The sequence below is a fragment of the Cervus elaphus genome, chromosome 6 (assembly GCF_910594005.1).
Source record: "Cervus elaphus chromosome 6, mCerEla1.1, whole genome shotgun sequence".
Classification (NCBI taxonomy): domain Eukaryota; kingdom Metazoa; phylum Chordata; class Mammalia; order Artiodactyla; family Cervidae; genus Cervus; species Cervus elaphus.
This window is the reverse complement of record NC_057820.1, coordinates 47,648,607-47,670,194: the sequence shown is the minus strand read 5'-3', so window position 1 is coordinate 47,670,194 and position 21,588 is coordinate 47,648,607. Positions and strand designations below refer to the sequence as shown.

At 42.2% G+C, this 21,588-nt stretch overlaps 1 protein-coding gene across 5 annotated transcripts; it reads right to left on the bottom strand.

Annotated features, from left to right (window-relative positions):
• Window positions 1-380: 380 nt before the first annotated feature.
• On the bottom strand, window positions 381-12,164 carry OCIAD2 (OCIA domain containing 2). Of its 5 annotated transcripts, none has more exons than XM_043906806.1 (7): window positions 12,029-12,164; window positions 9,411-9,538; window positions 6,201-6,297; window positions 4,423-4,476; window positions 4,059-4,106; window positions 2,779-2,896; window positions 381-1,552 (listed from the first exon to the last, which is right to left on the bottom strand). In XM_043906806.1, the coding sequence occupies exons 2-7, from the start codon at window positions 9,474-9,476 to the stop codon at window positions 1,471-1,473; spliced, it is 465 nt and encodes a 154-aa protein (XP_043762741.1). In that variant the 5' UTR covers window positions 9,477-9,538; window positions 12,029-12,164; the 3' UTR covers window positions 381-1,470. The 5 variants fall into 5 exon arrangements, with proteins under 5 accessions (XP_043762741.1, XP_043762742.1, XP_043762744.1 ...); XM_043906807.1 differs by having other exon boundaries at window positions 12,043-12,159; XM_043906809.1 differs by having other exon boundaries at window positions 9,411-9,534; window positions 12,029-12,130.
• Window positions 12,165-21,588: the final 9,424 nt, after the last annotated feature.

Genomic DNA, 21,588 nt, shown 5'->3' with positions numbered 1-21,588 from the left:
CACAGAATTTTATCGACAGGAAGAAAACCCAGGATATGTAATATAAAATTGTGTGGGTGTTAGTTGCTCAGTTGTGTCTGACTCTTCGCAACCCCATGGACTAAAGCCCAATAGTCTCCTCTGCCCATGGGATTCTCCAGGCAAGAAGACTGGAGTGGCTTGCCATCTCCTTCTGCAGGGGATCTTCCCTACCCCAGGATCAAACCCAAGTCTCCTGCATTGCAGGCAGATTCTTTACCATATAAGCCACAAGAGTAGCCCATACTATAAAAAGAGACATGGTCAAAATTACTCCATTTCATACACCTAATATCCATATAAAAAAAAAAAAACTTCTAAATATTTTTGATGTAGAAAATAAAATATATATCAAGCATTAATTTTTTTCTTTGAATTTGTTTTTATTTTTAAGCATTAACTTTCAATGAGGTTTTCCATTTTACCTCCATGATACAGTTTTTAAGATGAATTAAGTAAAACGTAAAGTGTACATATACACATCTTCATTAAATGAATGGTGACACATGTATAAAGCATTTTCCTGAGAAAGGACAAAGATGCAGAAGTTTTCATGTAGCGCTCAGACAACCTAACAAAGACAAAGGTCCCCTGTGGGAGAGTTTGTCTTCATGCAAAAAAAACCTGGCATGAGAATAAGAATGCAACTCTTGGGGTTGGATTGGCTCCCTCTGAGCTCCCTTAAAACCCTGAAGTTTATCAGTGTCTGAATTAATTCTTCCAGTGATTCTTCCCAGAAATATGCAAACTGTTCCGGAGGGACATTTGGAGAAGTTGTGTTTATTCTTTAAAGCCACCAGCAGCATATAAAAGAGCCCTAGTTCTCAAGAACTGACCATGAGCTAAGCAAGTAACCTAAAACAGCCAGCTTTTCCAAAACTTCACCATACCGGGCAGACATAGAATCACTAAGGTCACTAAAAGGACAGCTGATTTACATTGTAACGCTCTCAAATGAAATATTTTTCATTAAGTTAAAAGAGCTTGGCCCCTACATTTTAGAAACCACTTCCCATAGACACAGTCTTTCCTGTATTTCTGTATTTCTACCTCCATACACATTGGTTCTCTTTGGGCATGAACTCCCAAGTTTCTCAGCATTCACTCCTGTTCTCTATCAGAGATCTTAAAACCCTGAACAAAAGCAAGTATGAAATGGGGGTGAATGGGGGTGAATCAGAGAAGACTTCAAACTCTTTCATTTAGCTGTAAGGAAATAAGAATGCAATGCAATGTTATTTGGTATATGAATGCTCGCAACATGTTCTTAAATAGCAGAAAACATGGACTGCTCAATTTGATTGAGAATTAACGGGAAAGCATTTCAACAGAGCAAGAGAATCACAATGTTGCTGTTCCACAATAAGTAAGTTACTTTAAAGTACACTTGACATTTTAAAGGTGTACAAAGTCAGATGCTTTTAGAAACTTCAGTGCCCACAAACACATAGTTTAGGAAGTGGAAGGCTGTGAACTTCTCTCCTGACTTAATCCATGCTTTGTTTTGCATTCCTCACAGGTAAGCAGGCAGTGCCTAAAACAGAAGCAAAAATGTTGGTTTGTACTTTGACACTGGAAGCTCTAGTCTGAACACAATATTATCTAGAGATTTTTTTTAAAATGTAATTGATATATAGCTAATTCACAATGTGTTAGTTTCTAGTGTACGCAAAGTGATTTAGTTCTCCATATACATATGTTTATATAGATATTATTTTCTATTATGGTTTATTACAGGATATTGAATATAATTCCCTGGGTTATACAGTAAGACCTTGTTGTTTATCTGTTTTATATATAGTGGTTGTGCATCTGTTCATCCCAAACTCCCAATTTATTCTCACCCCCTCTCCCCTTTGGTAAACGTAAGTTTGTTTTCTATGTTTTTGAATCTGTTTCTGTTTTGTAAATAAATTCATTTACATCATATTTTAGATTATTTAGAAGTGTTTTCTAAGCTAAAGTTTTCAAGCTTGTTTTTCCCAGGAATAGTCAGAGCTGTTTCTTGGTCTCAGGCTCCTGGAATCTCATCACCAGGAGGCCAATAATGATCTTCCTGTCCAGTGTTGTCAGCGTGTTGTGCTGCCTTTCAAACAAGAATGGGGTGTTTAGAGTAAGGTGTCCCCAACAGCAGTCCTATAGTACCACGGTAGAAATAACTATTATTCACTGAGCACTCACTGAGTGTCATAAACAATCATTCCTATTCCTTACAACATCCCATAAGAAAATTGTGATCACCATTTTATACAGATGAGAAAACTGAAGATTTGAGAGTTTAAGAAACATATCCAAGCTCACACAACTTACTAAGTAAACAGAACTACTTTTGAACCCGGTGATTCTAACAGCAGAGGTAATGTGGCTAACTCCAGGCTTACTGCTAGTATACCCTCATGAGCATCACAACTTATATTAATAGTAAAGGCTCTGAGAAGTCTTGCAATTGAGAGTCCTGGTTAAACTTGTGTAATCTTGGGACAGTAGAAGCTGTGTCGGCTGATTAAGGCATTCATTAGACACTTGTACAATGCCTTGAACACAGTAGGTACTTACTAAATGTTTGATGAGCAAACAAAATAGGTAACTCAGTTAAATCATAATTATTAATGAAGTTGAATAGCAACAACTCAAACTTTGAATTTTTTTCAACATATCAATGTTAAAAACTATTTTAATATTACAAACAGTTGAATGACCTTTCATTCACTTTTTAATAGTTACCTTCATTATAATCCCTTAACCAAACAGAGTACAAACCTATTATGCCCAGGACCGAAACCAGCTCCACGCAGCTGACCTTCAAAGGAATGGAATTTACTCTGGCACACTCCTATATACGATGCTTTTCCAAGGCCAAATCCTAAGATACCAGCAACTGTAAAAGCAGGTTAGGAAAGATAAACAACTTAAATATTTGGAATCTCCTCCATTGTCTGCTAGAACTTTATTAACAGCAATAATTCTTACATCAAAAGTACCTTACTAAATCAAGGAACAAAACTCTGGGAATGAAGCTCTATTAAAGAGCAGGATTGGGAACTAGAGACTTTTTGATCTCCTCAGTTCTGAACTGGAGGTAGAAGGGTCAGGTTACAGCAAGCCCAGGTGATGCTCTGACACGGGCAGCCAGAGGGCAGCCCAACTGGCAGACAAGTCTGTGAAGTCACCCAGGAAGGGAGAGGTGGGACTTGAGCTGTGGCTTTGGGTAGCCTCCAAATCACTAGGTAGGAGACCCCTTTATTCTCTGTGTGGATGGAGTATGGGGAGCCACATTATCTTCCAGGCAGCGGAGGGAGCTCATGAGGCAAGACCATGGAAAACATTTCTAACCTGCTATTCCTGCCGGGAATGAGGTTTTGGATGGTACCCCAGAATGCATCTTCTGTAGACATAAAAGTTCTCTGCATAACCAGTGCAAGAAGGTGAAAGCCTAAGTTTATGGTAAATGTATATTAGAAAATGGGCTTCCCTGGTGGTTCAGTGGTAAAGAATCTGCCTGCCGATGTAGGAGACTTAGGTTCAGTCCCTGAGTTATAAAGATCCCCTGGAGGAGGAAATGGCAACCCACTCCAGTATTCTTGCCTAAAGAATCCCATGGACAGAGGAGCCTGGTGGACTACAGTCCATGGGGTCGCAAAAAAGTCGGACATGACTTAGCAACTAAACAACATTTTCAGAAAGCCCCGATTTAAAAAGCTATTCATTTATCGTGTCCATTACAGAAAATATTTGGAAAAGATTGGCCAAACTAAAAAATTAAAATCCCTTGTGGAGCTATTGTTCAGAGGCTCTGCTGGCAACGTCCTCTTGTGTCTCCTGCCAGGCCCTCCTAGGCCACGCTTTAGGGAGGACTAAGGTGAAGTCCCTACTGCTCAGCTTTCTGTCAGAAAGTGTCGAATGAACTAAAAAACTGCAATATGGCAAAAACTGGAGACTAGTGTTTCAGAGAGGTTTACCTGGACATTGCTATCTCCAGTTACTATAAACATTTCCTTTTTATAAAAATGAAGCTTTGTTTTTTAACTTCTATGACTTACGTGCAACTTTAGGCAATGAACCAAATCTTGGATTCGCTGCTAAATAACCTAGGAAGTAATGTATAAAGACATTATTATTTCATTTTATAACATTTAAATTAATAAAGGATAAAGAGGTCTTAATTTCACCTGCAAATTTAATTTCCCTTTGCCATGTAACCTAACACAGTCACTCATTCCAGGGAATAGGACATATTTGGGAAAGAAGTATGGGGACATAGACTAGAAACAGTCAAAAGTCTGTATAAATAAATCCTTCACCAAAACAGAAATGCCAAATATTGTACCAAAGCCTGCCAGGAGGACCACAGAAAACTGGATTCTCTTCAGTTAAAACATTTACCAAATACCGACTCTTACTTACCATGATGGACCAGTCCTTGGGTGACAAGCATGCTTACAAGAGAAAAAGGCAGAGCTGTAAAACAAAAAAGCCCTTCAGTATTGGTATTTTGAAATTTGGCACCTCCCCTAGAGGTCAGGGAGAATTACTCTGTTTTTTTCTTCTTACTTTGGCTGTGAGATCTTAGTCATTTGTTATTTTACTTATTTGACAATTTACTTATTTTACTTATAAACTTACAAACTTAAACTTTACTTATTTACTTACTTTATTTATTTTACTTATTTACTTATTTGACCCCAATTGTCTTGGGGTCTTACCCAGGCACTCAACCTAATGCACAGCATTAACAACAAAATCTAGACTCGCTGCAATTCCATCTCCAACACCCATCATGCATCGGACTCTCATCACTACATACAACACAGGCATCTTCACGTGTGTATGCACTCAGTCGGGGAATTCGGGAATTGCCGTTAGCTGTATGTTTGGAAAATTTCAATCCTGCATAAAAGTTTAAAAAAAAAGACAACAAACTGCACACCCTGTTTAGGACAGTGCCCTGCTTTTGTCTTTTAACGCCATTTTGTTGTATGATTTGGATATGTTTATTTTCTGAAAATTACTACATTCGCAGTAAACATGGGCAATGTTTAGAGATGATTTTTAAAAACAGGCACATTAGTCTGGCAAAAGCAGTTTCTAGTCAAAATGTGTCAAATGACTTCTTCCCAAAGCAGGGAGAAGTGATTATATATATATATATTATATAATATATACTAACATATCTATTAGGATTATTATATAATATATATATATATTATATATATATATATACACTATTTGATTTGGCTTAGTTGCTAGCTCTTCCTAGTAACCAAGACAAATCAAATAGCAACCAGCTTTTCCACTCAGATCTATCTACCTGATGGTAGGCAAATGGGTCATACTGTAATGTTAGACTACTAGGGGCTTAATTCAATTACTTACTCATGGGTTATGAGAAAATAATTTCTAGCAGCATAATCGGTAATCAGTAATGCATAGCAAATATCAACTTCTAGGCAGTGTTATTTCCAAAACAACTGATACTGGATTTCAATGATTTAAGAAATCAAAATGAGTATTTCAAAGTAAAATTATCTCTATGCCAGCAATATTGGGACTATATCTACAGGCTCTAGTATGACATTTTCAAATGACAAGTCATGAATTTTTAAAATTAGATGGGACTTTAATGTAGTGCCTGAATTCACACCCTTGTCTTATATAAAGCAGGCCCAGAAAGAGAAAGAGACTTGGCAGAAAAGGTTATTTCAAGACACTGTAAGGGAAGTATTAACGGGATGCTCCCACTCTTCATTCATTCCACAAATATTTAACTGGTTCACATATTTTTATATGTGAAGCACTGTGTTTGGCTCTGAGAGGAAGCAATGAACCTGAACTTGATGAAGGTTAGAGTCCAGTGGAATTGTAGAAGGTGTACTCTTTCAAGAAATTCTAAGTTAACACTCTTGGTTCACTTTCTCAGTCGCATGAAGGAGAGTGTTAGGGGTGAATCACTTTTTGCTAAGGAGGGTAAACAGCTCCTAAATCAGATATTGTCCCTACCCTTAAAAAGGTCTCAATATGGATTTAAATTCCAAACAGCCTCAGATACCAATGTTCTTCCCAGAATTATGCAAGATTTCTGCTCAAAGAAAAAAAAATCATTACCATAATTCTAATATGATATTAGGCAGTTTATATGAGGCAGCAAATACAGTGTTAACAACCATCAAGAGGGGTGCGATTACCTCTCTTCCAGAAACTTTCTTCTTGACATTCCCGGATAATCTTTGAAATCTCTGATCTGTGGATGTGCAGTTTTGATTTTGGACAAAACAACAGACTCTGCAAGGGAAGTTACACGATGAGTTGACTGAAATCATCAGAAAAGCATCTGTTCTATTTTCCCTCGAGGAGGGCAGGGAGGTCCCTTCCCTCTGGTCGCACAGCGTGTGTGCCTTAGATCCCGGCTGCCAGCACTGAGCAATAGCCGGTTTTAGCCAGTGTTTTCCAGATGCAAGTGCTGGGTGAACTTGAGCAAGAAAAGAATTTTTTTGAGACGCAAATAGTGATCCATGGTCTAGCGAGCATGAAGCAGATATCTGGTCAGAATGCGTTACTGCTGAGGCCACATTTTCTTTTTTAAATATTTATTTAACTAGGCTGCACTAGTTCTTAGTTGTGGCATGCGGGCTCTAGTTCCCTGACCAGGCACTGAACCCTGGCCCCCTGCATTGGAAGCTCAGACTCTTAGCCACTGGACCACCAGGGAAGTCCCCACATTTTCTTCTTACTTCTAGACTCTGCACGCAGTCACTTCCCCTGCAATGCTACTCACTCCCTGGGTTGTAATCTTTTGTTGTTCAGTGACTCATTAATTTTTTATTGTGGTAAAATACCCATAATAGCTACCATTTTAACCATTTTACTTAAAATTTTTTTTCATACTCTGGTATACTTTATTTTTTAAAAAATTCTATATTGAAGTATAGTTGGTTTACAAAAATGTGTTTAATCATTTTAAAGTATACAATAAAAAACAATTTAAAAATATATAACAATAAAATAAAGTATACAATAAATGGCATTAAGTATATCTATAATATTGTGCAGCCACATCTATCTAGCTCCAGAACTTTTTCATCACCCTCAAAGGAAATTCCATACCCACTGAGGAGTCTCTCCTCACTCCCTAATCACCTAGCAACCACAAATCTGCCTTTTGGATCTGCCTATTCTGGATATTTTGTACAAACAATAATATCACACAGCATGTGACCTTGTGTGGCTAGCTTCTTTTCCTCTGCTAATGTTTCAAAGGTTCATCCACGTTGTAACATGTATCTGTATTTCATTTCTTTTTATGGCTCAGTAATGTTCCAGTGTATGCACATAACACATTCTGTTTATCCATTCACCCACTGATAGACACCTGGACTGTTTCCACTGTCGGGCTATTGTGAATAATGCTGCCGGGGGAACATTCCTGTACAAGGTTTTGTTTTCCGCTCTGCTGGGCCAGGTTGTAACTCTGTGTTTAACTTATTGGGGAACTGCCAAACTGTTTTCCACAGGAGCTGCACCATTTTACAATCCCACCAACAATGTATGAGGTTTTCAATTTTTCTATATCCTTGTCAAGACTTGTTATTTTCTGTTTTTGTTCTTTTGTTGTTGTTGTTGTTGGTTGCACTGTGCAATTTATGGGATCTTAGTTCCCCTACCAGGGGCTGAACCCGAGTATTTCTTTTTTAAAATTAGCATATTAAATACTTTTAATATAAATTGTATAATTTGTTTAAACTAAAAAGCTAAATTGTTTCTGTTTTTGATTGGGGTCATGTTAGTGGTTGTGAAATGGTGGTTGTGATTTGCATTTTCCTAATGATTAATGACATTAAGCATCTTTTCATCAGATTTTTGGCCATGTGTATATCTTCTTTGGAGAAATACCTATTCAAGCCCTTTGCTCATTTTTTAATTAGGTTGTCTTTCTGTTGCTGAGTTGTAAGAGCACTTTATATATTATGGATACCAAACCTTTATCAGATATATAATTCATAAATAATTTTTCCCATTCCGTGGGTGATTCATTTGGTTTTTAGAAAACAAGCCTTATTGAAAATTTTCCTTAAATCACACTTATATTTCCTTGCTTGTGAATTACTTATGTAGGTGCTTTGCCTTTTATCTCTTGGAATTTTAGTGATTTTCTTGTTGAGGTGCAGGTCTATGGCTTTTGCAGTTCACCCTGTTGATTTTGCAAATGTTCTTTCTGGACTTCCTGTAGTAGACGTCAGTGTGAATGGTGATTACCATTTGTCGAGCATTTGCCCCCGGGCCAGGCACTGTGCCAAACACTTTACACGCATGATGGTGAGGTACAAGGATCCTGTGGTGCCAATGCCTTCAGGGCTCTACCTACCACCAGGGCAGGCAACTCCGCTCTTCTTCCTCTACAGCTCCCCACAGGGCAGCAGGCGGAAGCGGAGGTCAGGGTGAGCAGCTCTTATGCTCCACTTATGTTAGCTCAGCAAACACTCCTCCTTACCCCAGTGTAAATATTTCTTCTTGGTTCTGCCTGTGGCTGTGGCAGAAATAAGCATCTCTCTCCTTCCCCTCCCGTAAACACACACACATGCAGGGTCAGGGAACCTGATGATCACAGTTGCTCTGAGTCCTGCAGTCAAGATTGAAATACCAGCAGAGAGTGTCCCCAGGGAGCTCTGGTGAGCCTTTTCTGTAGAGCCATAAATGTTTTATGGCTCTCCATTTCACAGAGGCAACTTGGGTGTCTAAATTCTTTTCCTGGTGACATGATATCATTTGTCTATTTGCCTCTCCTAAACTTTGCTCTTAAATATAATCTCCATAACCCATTTTTAGCTTGAAAAATTGACCTCAGAGAACATGCACTCTATTTACCCATCACAATGCCTTCTCTTTTCTTCATTCATGTGTCCCTAAGACACATAATCTTCATTCTCAACAAGCTGAAAAACTGTGCCCCAGTTAACACTTGGGTTCTCCATCTGATGACTAATTTAGTAGTTAAGGGCTCTGCCATCTCAAACAGTAACAACTGTTAGCAGCATGTTCTTAGCACGATTAGCCTTGGTAACAGAAATGTAAAAAACACGCATCATGTGGCATTCTGTTAGAGTCAATAAAGAGTTTTGCTCTGCTAAAGGAAACCTCTTCAGTCACTGACAACCTATAGAAGAGTTAGTTAAGTTGAATTCTAAACAGGGAAGAGTAAAGAAAAGATTTTGTAAATAAAAGTCTCCTTTTCAAGACAGCCAGAAACATACTTTCCTTCTCCGTTCTATTTTCCTTGAGCCTATCCTACAATGTGCCAGGCAGAGAAAAGTAAGACAACTGATCAAGGATGAGGTTTAAGGGGAAGTCCTGTATGATATTCCTCTTCAGATGGCAGACTTCAAATTATAAATACATACCTGCTTGCTTGGTGGTGGCAAATGGGGACTTTTTTCTTGGTTTTCATGTGTGGACACTGAAGCCATGATGACCTTGTCTTTGCTTCTCTTCTAGTTGAGTGGACTCAGCTTCCTTGTTGACCCACTATCTAAGGAAAGTAGAAGAGAGTTACCGTGCAGTGACTGAACATTTATGTCAACCATAAAAACACCCTTGGGATCAACTCCCCTATTTGGAAAACTTACTTTCATTTTGTCATTAATCTTAACTTCCAACCACCTGCAAACTCACTTTCTAATGCTCCTTCCCCAGCAACACACACACACACACACACACACACACACACACACACACACACACACACTAACAGACCGATGGTGACAGATCAGAGGTGGAGTGAAGTGAGATGTCAAAGAAGGCACAGTGAACTGTTTTACCACCTACAGTGTTAGTCAGTTGGTCGTGTCTGACTCTTTGTGACCCCATGGACCGTGTAGCCCACCAGGCTCCCTCTGTCCATGGAATTCTCCAAGCAAGAATACTGGAGTGGGTAGACATTCCCTTCTATAGGGGATCTTCCCAACCCAGGGATCCAACCTGGCTCTCCCGTGTTGCAGGCAGATTCCTTACCATCTGAGCCACCAGGGAAGCCCTTAAGACTTATAAACTACCCTGAAAAAATTTCAATTCACTACAAGGTCATTAGCTTACACAAATATTTACTGAGTGTCTATTATGTGCCAGACCAAAGGATACAAAAGATAAGATGAAATCAATACTAAAGTAACTCACAGTCTACAGGGAAGACAGGCAGTTATACAACATGTAGAAGTCTTCCCTAGAAGTAGGCACAGGGTGCTGAGGAAGGAGAGGAAAGAAGGCATGTTCACTCTGGTTAGGTCTGAAGACACCCAAGACTAAGGCTCCTGAGCTTTCAAGATGGCCTGTGGAGAGTGGATGGACTCCAGGGGCAGGGAAACCAGGTTGGAAAGTGCTATCATAGTCTAGGGAATGAAGTGAAGAGGCCTGAACCAAGACCCTTGTGGGAAGGCTAGAGATGACAATTTTGCATCTGGAAATGTTGGATTTGGGTGCCTGTCGGGGCATACATTGGGATTAGCCATTAGGGATTAGAATATTTGAGGATTTGGGTCTAGACTTACAGATAAAGAGTAGGCTGGAAAGATCATTTTGGAAGTTGCCATCTCGGAGATGACAGATAGAGTAGGAAACAGGAGTAAAATTGTGTAAGAAGAGTACTGGAGAATGTGAACATCGAGACCAAGGGAATACCAACAGGAGGAAAAACAACAGCAGGCCAAGGAGAGGACTGAGAAAGAACCTCTGATACAAAGAGGAAAGAGTGTTTGAGGAAGAAATGAATCATCAGTATCACGTGGCTTAGAAAAGCGGTTTGGCAACAACGGGCATAGTCCAGGTGGACCACGAAACCTACCCAACCTCCTGCCCTGTCAACAGGCCACTGCCCTCTGCAGGTCCGGGCTCCATGACAACCACTGACTTCCATGCAAAATGAACATATTTTCAGACACAATTCAGTTTCCTACTAAGCTGCCAGGAATATCAGCCAAGGGGATCCGTACTTGACCAAGTTTCACTCTAGGTGCTTGATGTTCTTGTAGAGGGAGTATGATGCCCTAGGGTGGAAAGTCTCGGAATCAGGAAGACCTGAGTTCAGATCCTGACTACTTGGTAGCCTGGCTTTGGGGTAAGTGACTTGAAGTGTCTGTGCCGCAGCTTCTCAACTGCCAAGTGTGGGTAATGGACCTTAAGGGGCTAGTACAAGGATGAGGGGTGAGGTCCGTAAGTCAACAGCTCCACACCCAGCACACAGTGAGTGTGTGAGCAGTAAAGGGCAGCTTTCAGAACCTGAGCACCCTATTTCTTGAGGACTTCCAGGAAGTCTTTGCTGACATAAGACCAAATTAGATTATCTTTGCCTAGTTAGGCCATTGCCTCAAACCTGGAAGCAAAAACACTACAACTGGGCTTTGGTGGTCAAGTCCCCTCACACGCACTTAGTCTTCAGTCCACATCTAAGCTGGGCTTCTCAGGGTCTTGCCTTCAGGTGCAGCCCCCACCCTATGCCCAGATCTGGTTTGGGGTCCCTCTGCTTCTTTAGCTGTTGAGGGTGGGGTGTCAGAAGTCCTGACAGGTGGGCAGTGGGAGGGAGGCGATCGGCAGGATAGGGGGTGGGGGCGTGTGATCGGACACAGCCAGGGCGGGTCCCTGCACTTTCTGGTAGGGGAGCAGGGGCGGGGAGTTGGGGGGTCGGGGGCGGGATCAGCTTGCAGGAAATTGCTGCTATCCGGGGTCGCATCCGGAGCCGGGCCAGAGGGGAGGGGGTGTAAAGGGCGATTCTAGGCTAAGTACCACCATCCTGAGGACACGAGAAGTTATGTGGTCAAAGAAGGCCACCCCCTCTCGCTATTGCACCCGTTGTCACCTGCCCCCACCCCCCAAGAGGGCAACCCGCGGGGCTGAAGATCGCTTCGCAGGCCGCGTCTCCCTCGCGCGCCCAGCCAAGCTCGCCACCCTGGGCGGCCGCGGCTGCAGCTCCGATGCTCCGGCTTCCCCGGTGCCCGCGCCCGCCCCCGGCGACCCCCGGAGCCCTTACCGTGGTCCCCTTACCGCGCTCGCTTCCAGGACCTCGCCTGGGCTCTGGAGCTTCCCTCCGCCTCTTTCTTCCCCTCGCTCCGCCCCCGCGGCGCCCGCCCTCGCTTCCTCGCGTGAGTCATTCAACAAGTACACCCCATCCCCCGCCTCGCAGTCGCTTTCTCTGTTGGTGGCCTCACACCCACACACAACTGCCCCGGCTGAAACCCGGCTCCTGTTGGAATCTCCGACTCCACCCCCAAGTCTTGTCCAGACACCGGTAGAGTCTACCGAATACTTCCTCGATTGCCTTTCAAATAACTCCTTTCCTCCCAACAAAAACAGCCACAACCATTTATTGAACACCCTCCTTGGACCAGGCGGCTACTTCCACTTATCTGCAGGCTTGTTTTTTCTTTTGCAGTGTAATTGGCATGACGTTACATTAATTTTAGGAGCTCAACATAATGATTCAATTTTATATACGTTGCAAAATGATCACGCAGTAAATCTAGTTAACATCCCTCACTATTTGTAGTTACCAAAAAAAGTTACCCCACCCCTCCCCTTGGATGAGGATTTTTAAAATCTCCTCTTTTAGAAACTTTCAAATATGCAATATATATATAATATTATTAACTATAGTTGCCATGCTGTACGTTACATCCCCGTGACTTATTTTATAACTGGAATTTTCCACCTTTGATGCCCTTCACTCTTTTTTTTTTTTTTTTTTTTTGCCCTTCACTCATTTTGCCGATCCCTATGCAATCTTTTCTACACCTCTTTAGGGTGAATACTGTTATGTGCATTTTATGGACCAGGCAACCGAGTTGTGCAAGGCCACACTGGTTGTTCAGTCTCGGTGGTGTCTGACTCTTTGCCACCCATGCACTGCAGCACACCAGCCTTCCCTGTCCTTCACCATCTCCCAGAGCTTGCTCAAACTCATGTCCAGTGAGTCGGTGATGCCATCCAACCATCTCATCCTCTGTTGTCCCCTTCTCCTCCTGCCTTCAATCTTTCCCAGCATCAGGGTCTTTTCCAATGAGTTGGCTCTTTGTATCAGGTGGCCACAGTATTGGAGCTTCAGCTTTAGCATCAGGCTTTCCAATGAATATTCAGAATTGACTTCCTTTAAGATTGACTGGTTGGATCTCCTTGCAGTCCAAGGGACTTTCAAGAGTCTTCTCCAACACCACAGTTCGAAAGCATCAATTCTTTGGCACTCTGCTTTCTTTATGGTCCAACTCTCACATCCACACATAACTCCTGGAAGAACCATAGCTTTGACCGCACAAACCTTTGTCGGTAAAGTATTTAAGTTAAAAATAAAAGACACCTCTTTACTACCTGGGTCACTCTGCCCAACCTCAGCTGCGACTCCTCCCTGGAACATGCCACTGGGACTCAGGGAATGTCTTGACTTGGAAGAGAGGCTGTGCTTCACATGGAAGGCCCTTGTCATTTCACATCTTTTCCGACTGTCCTAATTAGTCTCTAACGCCTCTGGCCTCTTTTGAGCCCCTCCGCCATCCACTGGGCCTTCCTTCTGTTCCTGGTGTTTACCCAGTTCTTCCCACCTGAGTGAAGCCTGGCATGGAGCCTCCCCCTGCCTGGACTCCTCTCCCATCAGACTTGTGCTGGTTTTTTCCTGCTCATTCTTCTCTGACTCTTCCTCATGGGGATCTGCCTTGACCCCAGACACTCTAAAGTGGGTCTCCCTTTTCCTTGTTCATAGCACTTATCATGCGTTATCATGAACACTCCTGTTGGTGTGCTTACCCCTTTAAAATTTATATCCCCTGCCTCAGTGTCCTCTTCCTGAGATAGGGAACAAGATGGTATTATTTTGCCCACCATTGTATACTTAGCATCTCATATTTGAAACAGCCCAGTGAAGAGCTGCTGAATGAATGAATGAACTCAATGAACCTGAGTTCAAAGGCTGCCTGTCAGGATACTGTTTGGGAGAATCTGTGTTCCTCCCAGTACAGCTCCAGACCACTGTTCCTCCATGTGATTCACTGCTTTCTTTTCGCTGCCACTCCCCCCCTCTAAATGAAAGGAGATACAATTCTGTTTCTAATTTTGCTTTGTGTTATGGGAAGTCAGAAATAACTCTATTTCCTGGTCTAAAAGGAAGAGCTTTCTAATCAGTTTTGTGATAAAATTGAATAGTTGTAACTATTCAATAGTAACTATTCACAGTGTAACTATGTTACACCAAAGTTTATTTTCCAACAAATATGCTACAGGCATTTGACCTTTTAACATCTTGCTACAATAGAGTCTATATCCCTACCCTCATTTCTACTTTCCACCAGAATGTTCTACTTAATTGTCTGAAATAACTAGAAGTTACCCATCAGATAGTAAAGAAACCACCTGCAATATGGGAGACCTGGGTTTGATCCCTGGGTTGGAAAGATCCTCTGGAGGAGGGCATGGCAACCCACTCCAATATTCTTGCCTGGAGAATCCCCATGGACAGAGGAGCCTGACAGGCTGCAGTCCATAGGGTCACAAAGAGTCGGACATGACAGAGATTAAGTGCAGCACCCATATGCCATGGGCATGGATTATATAAATTCATTACTTGGTACTGGTTGGACAAATGTGAGGTGCCCCTGTATTGTTCTAGGTACTTTCAGAGATAAAAGAGAAAAGACATGGGTCCCTTCCACAAAGGACAGATCACTTCCCAAAGAATTAGGATAAAATACAATATCCACAGCCCTAGAAGTGGATAATGTGAAACAGAGCCTTTCTTTACTGAAATTTTATTTTTTTTTTTAATTTATTGTAATATAGTTGATTTGCAGTGTGTTAGTTTCAGGTTTTTTTTTTTTAATTCTATTGAAATATGGTTGATTTACAGTGTTGTGAACAGAGCCTTTCTTAGGTCATGCCTCGGTAGCTGCTGGGGCCTCAGGATCATGATGGCAAAGTTGATTATCGCTGGCTAATGCTATGGAAACTGTGGCTGATTTAGAAAGTGCAAAAACATTCACAGCAGGCTGCAGCTTGAACAATTCCCATAGCTCTGTGCTGTCCCCAGGAAAGATCCTGATTCATTAGCAGGGCCCTACAGGATTCAGCCCCTGCCTGTCTCCCCAGCACAGGGCTCTTAGGCCCTTCAGGCGTCCTACAGAGAGGCTGAGGTTCTCCCTTCTCATGCTTCATGCTTTTGCATATGCTAGGGTTTCCGCTTCTGCATTCTCCACCCCTCCCTCCCCCATTGTTTAAAAAATTGAAGTATAGATGATGTGCAGTATTATATGTTACAAGTGTACAAAATAGTCAGAACTTTTAAAGGTTATACTCCACTTATGGTTATTATAAAATATTGGCTCTACTCCCTGTGATGTACAATGTATCCTTGTAGCTTATTTTATGCATAATAGTTTGTGCCTCTTAATTCCATCTCCCCTTCCCTCTCCCCACTGGTTAACCACTAGTTTGTTCTCTATAACTGAATCTGTTTCTTTTTTGTTATATTCACTAGTTTGTTGTATTTTTTTAGATTCACAAATAAATGATATCATACAGTTTTTGTCTTTCTGTGTCTGACTTACTTTACTGAGCACGATGTCCTCAAAGTCCACACATGTTGCAAATGGCAGAATTTTGTTCTTTTTTTATGGCCGAGTAGTATTCCATTGTATATATACCACATCTTTTTTATCCATTCATATTGATAAATGCTTAAGTTGCTTTTATATCTTGGCAATTATAAATAATGCTGCTATGAACATTGGGTACATGTATCTTTTGGAATTAGTGTTTTTTGGGTTTTTTTGGACAAATACCCAGGAGTAGAATTGCTGGGTCATATGGTAGTTGTATTTTTAGTTTTTTGAGAAAACTCCATAATGTTTTTCACAGTGGCTGCACCAATTTACATTCGCACTAACTGTGTATGAGGGCTCCCTTTTCTCTACATCCTTGCCAACGTTCATTATTTGTGTTCTTTTTAATGATAGCCATTCTGATAGGTGTGAGGTGATACCTCATTGTGGTTTTTAACTTGAATTTCTTTGGTGATATAGAGCATCTTTTCAAGTGCCTACTGTCCATCTTCATGCCTTCTTTGGAAAAATCTCTATTTGGGTCTTCTGCCCATTTTTTACTCAGGTTGTTTGCTTGTTTGATGTTGAGTTATGTGAGCTGTTTATATATTTTGCATATTAAATGTTATCGGTCTTATAATTTGCAAATATTTTCTCCCATTCAGTAGGTTATCTTTTAGTTTTGCTGATTGTCTCACTCATTCTTAAAGACTACGCCTAGGGATCACTTCTTCTTGATAGCTTGGCCAGACTCAAGCTTGCTTTCCAACTCCTGGGTTCCCATTGCACTTTGCAGTGGATACCTATTGTGTATATGTGTGTGCACATGTATGTATTTGTTAGGCACGTATGTGTGTGCAAGTGTAACAGTTATCACTAACATGTGTTAAACACTATGCCAGGTGTTCCTCTGGTCTCTCTTCACCTTTTGACCATCTGCACAGCAGTCCCCTGACAGAGATGCTAGTAACTTAGCCAGGAAGTGACAGGACCAGAGTTGGGACCCAGGACTGAGAGTCATGCATTTCAGAACTGTCCCTCAGCTGTCATCACGCTATGTTTCAACCGCTGATATGTTCATAGTCACTCCTCTTGACTTTGAGCTCCTTGAGGGCAGGGACTGATCTTGCTCAGTAAATGGAACACAGTGTAAACTCAAGAATGAGTAAATGAGTTTAATGAGGCATGGAATTAAAAAAATGAGTAATACCTGGTCCTTTATTTCAAGGGACTCACAGTCTCTTTTTCTCTTTTTTTCCTTCCCCAAATGGTTGCAGGGCCTTTTAAAAACCTGAGAAACTGGTATTATTATTCCAGCTTTACATGTAAGAATAATGAGGCCAAGAGAAGTTGAGTAACATGGCCAAGGTCATAGCTGGGAACAGGCACAGCTGAGATGCAAACCTTAGTGGCTTGGCTCCAGACTCATGCTCTGAACCTCAGAATAAATATGTCTCCACTAGCCACAGTGGGCAGAAAAGACACGAAGACAAATGCAAAACTAGAGACAGGTATGAAAGCTTAGGCAGCGGGGTGGGGGAGAAGGACCCTGATAAGCACTTAGGAGCAGCCTGCCATGAGACTGACTGAAGAGCAGGCTCTAGTTGGGAGGGCCAGGTAGGGGATGCATAGAAAACAAATGCTGGTGGGAATCTCTATAACTGCCTTAGGGAGCTCTGGGCTCACTCACAACCACCTATTCCCTGCTGGTTAAAAGGGGCTCTGACTGGGATCTGGTAGGGAAGTTTCCTCGTGTGTGTGTGTGTGTGTGTGTGTGTGTGTGTGTGTGTGTGTGTGTGTGTGTGTGTGTGTGTGTGTGTGGTGGGGATGGGGCGGTGGGCATCTTGAATGACCTTGGAGTGGCCAGAGCAGCCCTCACCCTCCGGCCTTCCTTTTTCTTGTTCCAGCTCCCCACTTGCCAGCTGCCTGCTTCTGTGAATCACAAGATCTCGTTGAGTCACTCCTTCCCTCTCTGAGGAATAAATAATGTCAAGTCTCACAAAAGCTGAGCGGTCGGGTTTACAGAAGGCATCATGCGAAGATGGAGCACGGGTTCTGTTCTCCTTTGTGAACGGGCACGGCTGTCAGGATAGGCGTCTTGCCAGGCTCTCAGCTTGAGCTTTTGGGCCATCAACCCAGAGCCCCGGCTGTTTTAGCTTTGTTTGGATTTGATGCTCAGGCTGCCAGACTCAGCAAGAAGCAAAGTCAGCCCCAAGAATCATAATTTTGGCCCAAATGGGGAAAATCTGAAATATAACGATGAGTATACATCAATTTGGTCGTGTCTCCGGTCTTCCTGAGACAGGCCTATCCTTTATTTTGCTCATGAATGCCCATGATTGACATCCTGAAGGTTAATTTAGTACTTTAATATTCCAGAGCTGCTTCCCATAGCCTGTAATGTGCAGAGCCCTTTGAATGCAAAACCCAGAATGTTCCTGCTGTAGCAGAGAGAATATGCGGTCAGGCAGAGGACAATAATATCTTGTGGCAGACTTTTTGACCTCTGTCCAAGGGGGGCTGTCATCTTCGTTTCTTGGTGTTTGATCTGAGCCTCTCTCTGGAAGGTCCTCCCGATCTGTCTGGAGTAGGGGTAGCAGTGTTGTGTGTGTGTGTGTTAGTCGTGTCCAGTGCTTTGCGACTCCATGGATGCTAGCCCACCAGGCTCCTCTGTCCACGGAATTCTCCAGGCAAGAATACTGGAGTGGGTTGCCATTCCCTTCTCCAGGGGATCTTCCCAACCCAGGGATCAAACCCAGGTCTCTTACATTGCAGGCAGATTCAGAAAAGCAATTTGATTTTATGGTGAAAAATACAACAGGGTATAAATACAAGAACGGATTTTGCTCCTTGCAGGGCATAATTCTACTTTAGTTGAGAGGCTAATTAATCAAAATCAAATTGATAGAAGTTTGGGTAAAGCTGACATTTTTTGAAAAATAGACTTTCTTTTTTAGAGCAGTTTTAGATTCATAGCAAAATGGAGAGGAAGGTACAAAGATCTACCCCCACCTACACTCCTGTACATCTTTCCCATTATCAACCTCCCCCAAAAGAATGGTGTGTTGGTTGTAATGGGTGAACCTATGTTCACACATTATTATCACCCAGAGTTCAGAGCCTAGGAATTTAGTACGTGGACTCGAGCTAGATTGCCTGGATTCAGTTATAGCCCCACTGTATGCCTATAGACTATAGTTATATTAATATAAATAATGGCTTGGCATGGTATCTGACATATAGGTAGAGCAAGTAGTTTGTGTTCATGCCCATCTCCTTCAGAAAAACCCTCCCTAGCTTCTCGTGCAGGGATCCTTCCTGTGCGCTATACTTGAATGACCTCTTTATATGTCTCTGAGATGTGAGATCCCTGGAGGCGGGACTGTCTCTCTCGCCTTCATGTCTGTGGCTGTAACACCGCCTTAAGACATTAATTTCTGTCTCATACTTGTTCAGCAGCTTGAGCAAATAGTGGGACTTCCCCATAGCAAGAAAATCCCCAAGGGTGGCCTTAACTCTGTGGCCAAAATGTTGGCTCCCTGTCCACCAATGCCAAATAGAAACATGGAGACAGAGTTTAGAGGAAATAGAAAAGACGAGCTTTATTTTTTTGCCATGCGAAAGAGAAACACAGCAGGCTAGTGTCTCAAGAACTGTGTCCCCTTTTCTCGAGAATAGGGAGAGGTTTAATATCCTCTTGAAGGTCTTGCTTTTTTTTTCTCTTGCAGAGTTTCAAAATGGCCACAGCTGGCATCAGACAACTCAGTAACTGGGTCTTGTGTTCTGAAGTTATCTGCCTGTGACCTTCTTTTCTGAGATGCAGAATGCTCCAAGAGTGCAGGGGGAAAAGAAAGCTAGGTGCAGGGTATAGTTTATGGGTCAGAGAGTAATTTGCTCTGTGAAGGACAAGTCCAGCTACAAGTGTGTGTTAGTAGTAACAGCTAAAGAATAACCAGGATTGTTTAGTGCTTGTGGGCCAAACTTGAGGCCTGTTTGACTGGTATGTGCCAAAGGCTGGTCACTCATTTTCTGTTTTTGCTGTGACAACTCCAGGTTTGTTGATGTCTTTTGCATCAGAAGTATAAAAGGAGAATTCATTTAAAAAAGCATGAAGCAGCCATCTAGAACATCATTCCTTTGTAAAATTTTGTTGTAGGGCAAAAGAACCCTAGCTGAGGGAGGAAGAAGTGGACTGATCCTAGAGGGAAGATTTTGAGTTTCTGGAGGGACTGGAGAGGAAATAGAAATGTGTGGAACCTGGAGCAGCGGAGGCCAACACTTCTCTCCCTCTTTCTAGATCTGGTCTGTGAAAGGACCTCATGGCAAAAGAGCCCCAGTGTGCCCTGAGAAGGGAGGTTCGTTGAACATTTAGCTTCCCTGCCTTCATAAGTTGTGGTGCTCGGTTTGGGCCACAGATTTCAAGGGACTGTGTGAATTTTGACATTGACCGTCTCCACGGCGCCACAGGGGGTCAGAGGGCCTTCTAAAATGCTCTGGGCTGTGCTAGAGTCCCAGAGCCCTACTCTTGACCCTAGGAGAAGGGTACCTCCCCTCCCTGCCCCTATCAAATTCACAAGTTTGAATTTCCTGAGTGGCAGGGTACACCTAACAATTGTAATTTTATCTAGAGACATAAGAACGTGGCTCTTTCTGAACCCTGGTGAAATGAGCTAAAATTCACACACCCAATGTGTTCATGGTCCTTGCCAAAGCAGGCCTGAGTGTGTTTGGTAAGTGGATGATACAGGAAGCATCTTGAAATGAATCCAGTCTATTTGAATAATACTATGGAAACGGTAGTTTTTGTTTACCAGCTTTGAATAAAGATTTTCCAGGGCAATTTCCTAAGCTTTTAAAACACATTCAAATTATAAAGTAGAGTTGGGCGAGGCAGAAAAGGAAAGAAGACCTCAACAAAAGTAGGTTACCTTTATTCAGGCAAGGAGGGGTGTCAGTCGGCCTAACGACCAGGCTGAGCACCGAGAGGGATCAGGGAGGCTTCACATTTATAGGGAGGCTTGTGGAAGCGATAAGGGAAACGTTCATCAGGCGGGATATTTTGAGTCTTCTTTTGTTGAGATGACATTTGTAGTTGGGCAGGGGGTGATAAGTCTTCTGGGCAGGTGTAGGGGGGTGGAAGGTTTCTGGACAGGGGGTGCTAAGTCCCAGATAGATGCAACCGACCTGGAGCATCAAGGCTGAACTAAAGTTCTGTTTTGCTTTCTCCGAAGTTAGATGATTCAGCAAAGGGCCTTGGAGACTGTTGTTTTCTTTTCTAGGCCCAAAAAGACTCCTTCACAAATAAGTTATCTTTGAAGAAAGATTCAAAAGTCTTTCATGACTTCAAGTAAGCAACAAGTTGAGTTTATAATTCTCAGTCTTATATTTGTTGGTTACCCAGGCAGCTAAGCCCGGCTGCTTAACACAGGGACCCTGCAAAGATTGCAGTGTCCAGTCAGAACTTGTATCACAAAGCCCCACCTAATATGGTAAAGCTTGTTAGGCAAAACACCCAAATCCTACTTTGTATACTGCCCTTCATTTCACAAAGCTGCCTTGGACCTACATTTCCTGGTCTTTGTTCAGAATGAAAGTTGTTTAGGCTATTCTACTCTCAGTTACTTGCAGTCATTCACCTAAGAATTACTCAAACGAATTAAATCTAAAGAAAATCCCCCCCAAAAGTTCCTTTAGTTCTTAGTGTCTGCTCATTTCCCTCTCCAGTCTTCAGAGATTTGTTTCTAGGTTGTTCTAATAGCCCACAGACTTGATTTATTTTCTTGCCCTTCTAAGTATCTGAAGAGTATCTACAAGAAAGAAAATAAATGGGAAAGCAGAAACAGGCTAAACAGTATGACAAAGCATTCAGGCAAATCTTGAAAGGTGAGATATTCCAGTGGACAGTTGCTTTGGACTCTCAGCAAGTCGGCACCATAGAAACCAAGGATGTTATAGAGGAAAAGAAACTGGGACCCAAAACAACCACAGTGCAGCCTGTGGGCCTAGATTA

Coding starts and splice junctions, on each gene's coding strand:
- OCIAD2 (XM_043906806.1), bottom strand. CDS start 9,476: ATGGCTTCAGTGTCCACACATGAAAACCAAGAAAAAAGTCCCCATTTG. Junction 6,298..9,410: donor TGCCACCACCAAGCAAGCAG/GTATGTATTTAT, acceptor CTTCCCTTGCAG/AGTCTGTTGTTTTGTCCAAA. Junction 4,107..4,422: donor CCAAGGACTGGTCCATCATG/GTAAGTAAGAGT, acceptor ATTACTTCCTAG/GTTATTTAGCAGCGAATCCA.